Source organism: Alosa pseudoharengus, unplaced genomic scaffold (assembly GCF_046254945.1).
Source record: "Alosa pseudoharengus isolate Yale_2024_CS ecotype anadromous, Long Island Sound unplaced genomic scaffold, YU_APseudo_1.1 YU_APseudo_1.1_scf_1, whole genome shotgun sequence".
NCBI lineage: Eukaryota > Metazoa > Chordata > Actinopteri > Clupeiformes > Clupeidae > Alosa > Alosa pseudoharengus.
The window spans coordinates 31,605,940-31,617,798 of record NW_027468564.1 but is presented as its reverse complement, the minus strand read 5'-3'; the positions used below and the strand labels follow the sequence as shown (position 1 = coordinate 31,617,798).

At 41.9% G+C, this 11,859-nt stretch overlaps 1 protein-coding gene across 1 annotated transcript in view; it reads left to right on the top strand.

The window, feature by feature from the left end:
• The first annotated feature begins 380 nt into the window (after positions 1-380).
• The window catches only part of LOC143125732 (dynamin-2-like), a 131,793-nt gene continuing 120,314 nt past the window's right edge, over positions 381-11,859 (top strand). The window contains exon 1 of the mRNA XM_076287459.1: positions 381-574. Coding sequence (XP_076143574.1) covers positions 420-574 — 155 coding nt within the window. The 5' untranslated portion in view covers positions 381-419. The remainder of the gene's footprint in view (positions 575-11,859) is intronic.

The following is an 11,859-nucleotide window of genomic DNA, read 5'->3' as shown; positions in this document are numbered from 1 at the left end:
AATATTCAAAGCTACTAGCCTATAGTTGCTCAGGAGCTACTGTACTTGATGTTGTCTATGTGAAAAGATCAAATTCCAAATAGGCTTGCTTAAAATTGTGTTGGGGGAAATAATGTTGCATACCAGTGAAAGTTTTTATATATGTATTGTAATATGCTATAAACAATTAATGTAATATATTTTAAGTCTCAATTTATAAATTGCCCCTGAACCCCCTAGCATTTTGGGGGGCCCAAAATGATGTTGTGTCATAGGCCCACATTTTCTAGCAGCGCCCCTGGGTGGGAAGTAAGGAAGTGGTTAGGTGTGAATGACGTCTATTTTATTCTGCAACCAAACTCTTACAATAGCCTTCAGAGCTACAGGGACATTTCACCATTTCTAGCTCTAGTGAGAAACTAGTGAACCTAATCGAACTAATGGAGGATATGGACGATCTCATTCTCCTCATCAATAAACTTCAACATGCCTTAAGCTCAGCCGGACAGGGTTGCAACTTGGACCTGCCGCAGATTGCTGTGGTCGGTGGACAGAGTGCAGGCAAAAGCTCTGTGTTGGAGAACTTCGTCAGAAGGTAATTCAGCATCATCTCTAAAGACTTTAATACTGTTCTTTTAGTCTTTTTCCCTGAACTCTCAGACAAAGTGAAATTTCTGTATTTAAAGTTAGGGTCAACCATGCCAAGTTTACGACTGGCTTGGGTGACAGCAGATTTCCTGATTGTCTCATTTAGCACATTCAGCCTATATGAGCATGTGTGAAGTCGATGTCTTTACAACCCTTTGAGAAGTACAGTACCCTCCAGAATTGTTGGCACCTCTGCTAAAGTTGACTAAAAAGAGGAATATAAAATCATCTTTTGGAAATTGATCTTAATGCCTTAAGTAAAAACAGGAGGAAATATTCAACCTTTAAGGACACACATTTTTTTTTTGTGAATGAATAATGTATCATGAATAAATAAACGTTCTTCCTTAAAATACAGGGGTCATACGTATTGGCACCCCTATGTTAAATTCCAATAGAGACAGGCAGAGTTTTATTTTTAAAGGCCATCTGTTTCATGGATCCAGGATACTATGCATCCTGATAAAGTGCCCTTGGCCTTTGGAATTAAAATAGCTCCACATCATCACATTCCCTTCACCATACCTAGAGATTGGCGTGGTTTTATTTTAGTTAGCCTATTACCTGGTTGGATGGTCATTGAGCTCAATGCAAATCAAACCAGCTAATAGGCTAACTGAAAAAAAAAATGAAACAAAATCACCATACCAATAGGTTGTGATAATTATTTCAACTATAATGAATGATGATGAAAATACATAACTAACCCAGAGCAACTGCATAGCCCATACTCCAAAGTAGGTCCAAGACCCCCAGAGAAGGTGTGAACATGAAGAAATATGAGGCCCCATCAGACCTGAAGTGCACCAGAAAGAGATCTGAGTCCTCTTTCAGATGAACTCAAAATGTGAATACAAAATTAACTGAGTCCCTTTTGTTTTGGTCCTCTTTCTGGTCCCCTTTTAGTGGACTGAGTTTGGTTCTTTTAAAAGGGACTATATGGGCGTTTTTCCACCGACAGCGAACCCGTTCTTGAACCGGTTCCGTTCGGAATTCTTTGAACCTTGGTGCTATCTAGTGAACCAGCTCACATTTCCACCAGTTTAGAACCGAACCAAGGATGCGTCATCAACAATCGGTGTTGCACGCATAACAAAGGTTAATGAGATGCATTAACGGGAGAATGATATGAACAGTTGCCCTGTAAAAACGGCAGAAATTAGCTGTTTAAAATTCTAGTTAATGTCTTCAATGTAATGCTAGTTGACTAGTTTTGTTTACTCATGGAAATAGTTGATATGGACGGAAAACTCATGCTTTAAGCCAGGGGTCTCAAACTCCCGGCCCGTGACGTAGGCCCTATGTCAAAATAATAATGTAATCCGGCCCTTGAGGGTATTTTTAATTGCGACAAAGAACAATACTGATTAAAATAGACGATAGATCCAAATGGTGACAAATCTCATTTGTACTCTCCTCCACTATTTGCTAGACATCCAGAGCTTGATTCAAACCTAAAATCGCTGCACAAAGTTTTCAGGAAATACTTGTATTACACGCTTTCTGTTTGTAGTTTTGTGTTTGAAAATACAGTATTTGAAAAAACATTGCATTTTAGAAAATAGCCGTTCTTTTTTGTATTATTCTTTAACACTGACGTGGCCCTCCAATCAGATGACATTGGCAGAAGTGGCCCTCAGCTCATTTGAGTTTGAGAGTTAACTCGCAGTGGAACGCCGTCGCGCCATTTGGGGGGAGGAGGGGGGTGGTGGGGTGTATTAAATCAATGGGTAGGCTCATTACTTCATGTAATATTGACATCCCATACATCAATAAAAAGCTACGGGTCTCAGGATTCCAAAGGTATCCACCATTCCATGTCAAACTGTGTGGTGTGAGCTACAGTAAGTAATTTATGCTGATATGCCCCCCTCAAAAAAACACCCCCCCCCCCCTGCATCATTGCCTTCTAATCCTTGTGTACACCCATAACAATATATTCATATGGCTAACCTGGTCTTGAAATGTCTGTAAGAATCCATAGAACAAGATTATATGTGTTGTTATAGTCCAATGTTGAACTGTGAGTGTGTAAGCTTCCATATTCAAAACGTTTATAGAATAGAAATAAAAAACTTTCAAAGATTTTCCGGTGAATATCGGTGATTTTGAATACCATTCGGCTTCGAACTCCCTACTTATGTATTCCCCACGCTCCCCTGAGTCTCACGAACACAAAGAGCCATGTAACGTGTCTGTAGGATCTACCAATCACGAGAAACGAAGCAAAGACGAGGCAGAGACAAGCTTGGTCAGCTACACCTTTCTATAGACCTCTCCAGAATATATCCCGCCTCCTAACTTCCGTATCCATCCAACTTCCGGGCGTGGATTGTCTATGGGAAATAACATGGCGTTTTGAAAGATCGTACCTGTCAAACTCTGTAGGTGACAAAGTAGAAAAAGCTGCTGGGCAGATTGGCCTACACACTTCTGCCATCTAGTTTCCACTGGATTTTTTTATTTTCGGTGCCGTTTAAGTAGTATAGTCTATAGTATACTACTTAAACGGCACCGACAATCAAAAAATCCAGTGGAAACTATATGGCATAAGTGTGTAGGCCAATCTGCCCACCAGCTTTTTCAACTTCGCTACCTACAGATGTTTTACCGGTATGATATTTCGAAACGCCATGTTATTTCCCATAGACAATCCACGCCCGGAAGTTGGATGGATACGGAAGTTACGGAGGCGGGACTTATTCTGGAGAGGTCAATTGGACATGCAAGCTTGGAATGGCAGCCATGTGGGCCTCTTACAAGTAAGAACGAAATTATGGACATATTCTTGTAGCCAATGACCAGAGCTTTTAAACGACGTATGGGATGTCGTCATTGACTTTGACCATGCGCGTGTATCTCAATGCACAAAAGAAGCGCTTGTTGGTGCGAAAAAAACTTTATTCCAGCCTCTGTGGCTCTTTCTGAGAACTTCACAGGGTTATCCTGACTGTTTCAAAAAAATCTACATGGTCTCAGCTTTCCAATGATACCAGCCATGTGCTTGTAGACCAAACGATGTGGGCATGGTGGCCTCTCTAATACGTGCAGTGCCTTTTGGTCAGAATTACTGAAATATGACTGCAAAGCAATTAAGCCTTCTCCCCTCTGAACAGTAAAGTGACACGCCCAGTCCAGTTCGCAGGAAAAACCAACTATTTTCTGGTTCAAGCTCCGAACCAAAGTGCCACGTTCCGAACCGTTTTTTGTATGGTCCAAATGCTCCGCCCAGTTCAAATGTTTGTTCGCGAACGGGAACGGAGACCGTTTTCTGTCGTTGGAAAAGACCTATATGTGAAAATGCTCTTATTGGTTCTTTTAAAAGGGACTATATTTTAAAACAACTTGAAATGGGATGCACACACATTGCATGGGTGCTCATACCAATAGTAGGCTATGCCTCTATACTTGATGACACCACATAAAGATATAGTTCCTGATTGGGGAAACTTTTAGTTTATTTTTATTTCATTCTGTGGTTCCATAATACCATTAAATCTTGCTGCAAATTATCAGATGTGGGACAGAAGCACCAGCATAATTTAACTTTGCGTCCCCGTGGACCAGTAATCCTCTTGGAGGCACATAGTTTGAGAAAAGCTGCAGATCATAGACGGAGAAATCATACGCTCTGAGAACAGAACACAGTTGCATGTCCAGTGTAGCCAAGGGTCTGACACAGAAACAACAAGTGGCTTGGTGCCCGCTCTCAACGTCTCAACGACTCCCTGCATTTCGACATTTTCATGACAATGGGGGGGGGGCAATTGTATTTTCAGCAAAAGTGGCTGTGTTATAAAACGCATAATCCCTCCGCTTGCAACACCCCGGTCTTTCACGCATGCACACACACACACACACACACGCATATAGGAAGGCTGTGGTTTTATGCTTGCTTTCATTTTGTGCATTCTGTCACATAGTCTGTGCATGTAGTCACGTAGGTCTGACATTTAGTTTCATGTCCCCTCCTGTCAAGGGGACGCATAATCCCTCCGCTTGCAACATCCGCTTGCAACACCCCGGTCTTTCACCCACACACAAACACACACACACGCATAAAGGAAGGCTGTGGTTTTATGCTTGCTTTCATTTTGTGCATACGGTCACATAGTCTGTGCATGTAGTCACGTAGGTCTGACATTTAGTTTCATGTCCCCTCCTGTCAAGGGTTTTCAGCTTTGGGTGTATTTAAATTTTTGGAGTGTCTATTTATACCCCTCGTACGAATAACCTTGGCCACACAGCTGAGCTATTCACACCCTGTGACATAACAAAAAGACATTGCTCGTGTGCACAAAAAACATGGCAGAGTTTTGTCAGCAGAAAGAGTTAAGAATTCTGAAAGGTTTCGGCACTAATATCTGTTGAAATTAAGTTTTAGATGGAAAAGTTCTGTTTATTTTCATAATCTTCGTTCAGTGAACACATACAACAGTCAGTTTATTAGTTAACAGGAATTTCGTGAATATGACACTCAGGCCTATAAACTATAAGTTTACCTGCTCTTCTTACCTAGAATTGTGTTTCAGCAAAAGTGGTGGCGGTTGCAATGCCACTGTCTTTCACGCACACACAGACACACACACACACACACATTAGGGTTAGGGATTAGGGTTTGATGAAAATGATATTTGAAAATAATTTGTCAAATTATTTTCAAATTTTAACCATATTAAATGTATGTAACCCATATGTACACACGGACAGGAAGGCTGTGGTTCTATGACTTCTTTCATTCTGTGTATGCTGTCACATAGTCTGTGCATGTAGTCACGCAGCTCTGACCGCTAGTTTCATGTCCCCTCCTCCCAAGGGTTTTCAGCTTTGGGTGTAATTTCTCAGTAAATGGTATGCTGATGCGAGTTTAACAGGTGTCACCTTTACAATATTCAAAGCTACTATAGTCTATAGTTGCTCAGGAGCTACTTGATGTTGTCTATGTGAAAAGATCAAATTCCAAATAGGCTTGCTTAAAATTGTGTTGGGGAAAAAAATGTTGCATGCCAGTGAAAGTTTTTATGTATGTATTGCAATATGCTATAAACAATTTTCTTCAATTTTCCCACATTTTCTAGCAGCGCCCCTGGGTGGGAAGTAAGGAAGTGGTTGTAGGTGTGATTGACGTCTATTTTATTCTGCGACCAAACTCTTACAATAGCCTTCAGAGCTACAGGGACATTTCACCATTTCTAGCTCTAGTGAGAAACTAGTGAGAAGCTCTAGTGAGTCTAATCGAACTAATGAAGGATATGGAGGATCTCATTCTCCTCATCAATAAACTTCAACATGCCTTAAGCTCAGTCGGACAGGGTTGCAACTTGGACCTGCCGCAGATTGATGTGGTCGGTGGACAGAGCGCAGGCAAAAGCTCTGTGTTGGAGAACTTCGGCGGAAGGTAATTCAGTATCATCTCTAAAGAATTTAATGCTGTTGTTTTAGTCTTTAACCTAAACTCTGAGACAGAAAGTGGAATTTATGTATTTAACGTTAGGGTCAACCATGCCAAATTTATGATTGGCTTGGGTGACTGCAGATCTGTCGATGTCTCTACAACCCAGGGTCGGACTGGGAACAAAATTCGGCCCTGGCAATTTTCTCCTGGACCGGCCCACCACCAGTGTTTTATCAATATCAATGGGTTAAACAATCAATGTGTCACAATCAATTAATTCAGTTCATTCAGAAGTTATCAGGAAGGGTCAAGTCAGGGAATAGTCAAAAGGTCAGTCTGGGTCAGTCTTACAGTCCTACCACAGTGGTGTGAAGGGAAATGAAAGGTGAAGGGAAGTTCAGATTCGGGATTCTGGGAGGCTCGCCATCAATTCAGATCTTTTATCCACTATAAAAAAACCTGACCTGTAAATATACAGGCCAGAAACAATCATGTATCCAGGTCTCGGAGTACAAAACATCCAATAAATAGTCACATCAAATAAATTAAATCAATAAATAAATTATATGAAACTGGTCTATGTTAAAAGGTTTATTAAACATTACCGGAGTTCAAGCTAGCGTTAGGCTTTTATGGTGCTGCACCAGCAGTAGCTCTAGTAGCAAACCTAGCTTAGCATAAACTTTTAACGTAAATTCACCGAAGCAGGGTTGCCAACTCTCACGCATCTTGCGTGACACTCATGCTTTCAGCACCAATCTCACGCTCCCACGCACACGCAAGAAATGTCACGCCAAATACATTCTTTTTTTTTGCAATCCGTTCATTTTTTGTTGATGACTAGACTAGACCACAGCATTGTTTCTAAATGACAGGATACGAGTTTAAGCAGAGACTTAAAAAATACTCAAAAGATACTCCATAGAAATGCATGGGGCTAGTTTGTCACGCCAATATGGCCGTTGTCTACACATATCCCACCCCTTCCTCGGCAAAACGTCGACATGTGAATACGTTGAGCCAATCATGTGGTGTGATGTGAATACATTGAGCCAATCATATGGTGTGTTGTGAAGACATCGTGCCAATCATGTGTTGTGATCTCGCCGCTGGAGCAAGATTGGTGTCGTGAAGCCTTGCGCACGCGCATTTCTGCCGAAATGGATGCCCGACGAGTGCCCAAAAAGTGTTGTCAAATGGCCGCCGAGTGGAGGGACTTGCCTAAAAGGACTTTGGTTTAAGGCTTACATATGTCTAGACCAACAGCAGGTAGGTCTAATATCCTCCTACAACGTTCTCAGCGCAGTTTTCTCTGATTGTTGATTCGCTGACTAGGCTATTTTAATCCGGTCCGCGACACCTTCACGGAACACGCTGCTATTTAGACATGAGGCAGACCGACACAAAGTGTGGCCGGCCATTCTTCTCTAGGAACTACTCGCGAAGTAGCCTCACAGACATCACATGAAATAACTATTTCTCATCTTTTATAAGGTGCTATAGCCGCTATTTGCTGTGATAAACGGTTCGCGAGAAAATTAACTTTCAAGAAATAATCATATTAGGCTACTATAGCCAGGGGCGCCTGCAGGAATTAATGCTATGGTACGCACACCCGACCCATCGCCCCCCCCCCCGCAAAAAAAAACCAAAAACAAAATACGCGTGTACAATATTTGTCCGTTTCCCGGTTTAGCCGTGCATTGGTCAGCAAAAAATTAGCCTACATAGCATAACATCCACATGCAATAATACAACAACAACGTCTACTATGACCTATTCATTTGGACAACTTGATACAGCCCTATACAGGCTAAAGTTACCTTGTTTTGTTCTTGATGTCTGGCTGTAATGCAGTCTAACATTCTGACAAGCACACCAATTGCCTACCTTGTTCTTGCCCATCTGGAATAACTCCTCTAGCTTTGCTGCCTCCATACTCTGTTGTTTAAACTTGTGATCCATCATGAGTATTGAATTAGTGAATTAGCTCAACATTGTGTGCTGATAACCACATATAGATAGATAGCCGAGTAAAAGAAAACAAGTAGCTTAGCCTACGTGCCTGCATGCGTATTGTGTCTCCTGCTCAAACAAAATGTGTGCGCGTTAATTTTGAAAGTGAAGTAAAGTGTTCACTAAGTAATAGAAAATTGTAAATAGCCTGATGGCAGCTAATGGGATACTGTGCATAGTTGGGAAGGTATGGTGGGTCAATTTGGTGAATACACACACACACAGGGAAATTTTCTCTCGTTGTAGAGCCTGATGGTACGCACAGTGCGTACGGACCTACACCTGCAGGCGTGCCTGACTATAGCTCTGCGCTCATTTCAATTCATATAGGTGGAATATCTCACAAACTTTTCGTTCCACACATGACAAACCGTAAACCAGAATAAACAGCAGACCTTACCGAACACAAAGGTGTAATGCAATCCCCTGTACAATAAGCCGTTCCAGAGTAGGCTAATCCGGTTTTGAAATGGTAGCAAATTTCTATGGTTTCCAATTTTGGCCTTTAAGTGTCTTAAAACTGAGCTGTGCTTAAATACCTACATATGTGTAAATATTAAAATCAGAGGTTATACAGCTCATGGCTAAGAGTTTGTCGATGTAGCCATAATGATTTGTTTTCACAACAGCATGCATGCATGTATTTAAGTGTCTTAAAGTGTGCTTATATTGGTCAATGCATAATTTCATAACAGGCCATTATAAGTGCCCAAAAAGCGTTGCAATATGGCCGCCGAGTGGAGGTAAAATGACTTTGGTCCTAGCTTGAGTTGCTGCAGCCAGCAGCTAAGGCGGCCATGTTCATGCTCCCAGTGTGTAGCGCTGTAGCTGCAGCAACTCGAGCTAGGTAAAACCGATTGTTTCAGTTTTGTTCATACCGACAGTACTCGGTGACGTTGAGAAATGGAGATCTATGTGAAAAAATCACCGGAGTTCTTCTTTAAGTTTGAGCAGTAGTTGATTTTCAAAGCTTGCTGCACTCATCCTTGGTCGCTTTGCACTGAACAGTAATCCAGCACAACTGAAAAGCCCCTCACAGGCAGCTTAGGCAGGCAGGCCAATGTTGAGTTGCAGAGAGTTTTTTTTATGTTTGGAAACGAGCAGAAGGTTCAGCAGATTAAAGGGTGTTGAACTGGGGGGGAAAGTGGGAAGTATAGGGCCCCAATGGAGGAGAGGGCCCTTGAAAAGTGTAATATGGGGGGCACAACATTTTTCACCAGGCATTAGTAATAACTCAGGTAATCCACACACAAAAAATCCAAACAAGTCTATAAGTAGAGTCATGTGTAATGAAGTGGAATAACACAGGGAAAAAGTATTGAACACGCTAAGAAAAAGCACAAAGGCAAGGAAAGGCAAGGAACGAGATGGAATCTGTAAGTTAGAGAGTAGTTATCCTTTCTATCTGTGCAAATTAATATAAGCTTGGTTAGTAGCCTACATATTGATGGGCTATAAAAAGGTTTTTCATTACCAAGGTGTCACACATGAAACATTTCATGGTGGATAAAAGCAAAAAGCTCTCCCAAGACCTTGGCAAACTTATTTTTGCAAAACATATCAATGAAACTGGTTACAGATGCATTTCAAAACTTCAGAATATTCCAGTAAGCAGCATGGTAGCCATTATCTGCAAGTGGACGGAATATCACTGCATCATCAACCGGCCATACAGGATCTCCTCGCAATATTTCTGACCAGGGAGTCAGAAGGATGGTCAATTCCAAGAGCCAAGGACCAGGGCTTAATTTGAGCCGGAAAACACCAGAACATGTTCCGGCACCTCCGATGTTGGATCCGGAACCTTTTTTATTGGATCCGTCAACTCTTACGTCAATATAAAAAATAAATCGCCTAAACGAAAAATAAATAAATTACTGTTTGTGTAGTGTTCAATGTTGATATCTTTCTTATTAGTCTTTAGAAATAGGGGAAAGAACAAACAGGATACAACAAGCTAATCGAGGATTTGAAAGTGCTTTATCCACAATATTGGCCACAGGAGGGTGACGCGCTGTTCGGGGAGAGAGAAGTTGAGACGCTCTGCCAGCAGTTTTGCATCGATAGCCCGCGGAATGTCATCAGGGCTTTCAAGGGAATACCACCTCTACCATCTACTCCCCATTTGCCTTGTCGGCCCGCCGCTTGCCCGGTTCAACCCCTTTCCTTACGTGGGGTCATGGATTTCTGCAGGCATGCAAACTCCTCACCTTTCGGCGAAATTTGCCGTTTTGAATCCAAAATGACGGACTTACGTGGTTTGTGCGGAACCGATGAGAAAATATTTAGGGGGGGGGGGGGGGGTCAACGTGAGCTGAGTTTACTATTGTGCAGACGCAAACACATCTTGGTGTTGCCAGAGCGCCATTAAAAATGTCAGCAACGCATGTGAGGCTATGTGCGTTTACTAAACATCAGTGGAAGCTTTTTGCTGCAGAGGCAACGTGAACAGAACGCCCGCGTAGGTATAGCCTCCTTTTGTGAGCGCAGATAGGCCTAGATGCGTCTGAAATGTCAGCTGGAATGTGAGCACGGCGAGGAGAGGTGCCTAGAGATGTCACAGGTGGGCTAGTTGAAACGTTCAACTTCTGTTAGCAAAAGACGTTGAGATTAGTGTAGCAACGTAGCATTGTTTTAATGTTGTTAAAATTAGCGATATGAGACAGAAATATAGACACAACGAGTTAATTTGATGAATAGGTTCCGTGCTGTATTTGTCTAGATCGGGAAAATGTGAAGCAAATACACAGACCTTATCAGTATAGCAAAGGCTAATGTGAATAACCTAAAGAGTTAAATGTCTCCTAAACTGGGCTGTGCAAAACATTTAACTCTTTAATTATTCACATTTAACTCTTTAATTATTCACATTAGCCTTTGCTATACTGATCTTTGCTATACTGATCTTGCTCAGAGACAGTGGCCTAACAAGCCAATGGTGGGCCCAGGTGCGAGAGCGCTACGCGGGCCCCATATCGACGTACTTTGGCCCAGGATGAATTAGCTCTGATACATGCAATACACATTAAGGGTGACTTCAATTGTTTATGCAAAGGGCCTGAGGCACCGAAGTAGTTTAGTAGTTACAGATTACAATTTCAAATAAGAAACACACGACTACATATCCATTACATGTGAAAACATTAAAAAATAATTTTATTAACAGCCTGCAGGCCAGGGTAATCTAATATTACTGCATTAACATCAACTCGCATGGAATTATGGGAACACTCAATGCGCCTCTTCAACCCTCTGCTGAAACTGCAAGCGTAAATTGCTTGCTTATAAACTCGCACTGCAGAAACAAAACTTAATGTAACCTAACGTATTTAACCGTCCAGAAACCAAATAAAATCATTCATATGCATACAATCCCCAATATGTGTGAATTAGGCCATTAGAAGAAAGCCATCTTACGAGCCTTTCGTTGTGCAAAATCGTCAACGATGTTCCCAATATTTAATGCTCTGGCTCTCGTATTTTCAATGGACAGGATAGCTAACCCACGGAGCCTCTCCTGCCCCATGCTGCTCCTTAGGTAGGCCTATAGGTCTTAATAAATTTGAGTTTGGAAAAAGATCGCTTAGCTGTTGCCACAGTCACAGGTATTGTCAGAAACAACATGAGTACACACTTCCCCGAATGTGGATGTTACACTGTCATAATCTACCACCAGCATTTTGGCAAAGTTGAAAAATAGATGACTTCTGTGAAATCTCTGCTTTAAAGCAAGACCTGAATGAGAGGAGTTGTGTTGGGAATGTCGGTGCAATCACCTGCGAGTTGAAGGGTCATAGGACGTAAAGACTCAAACACATGAC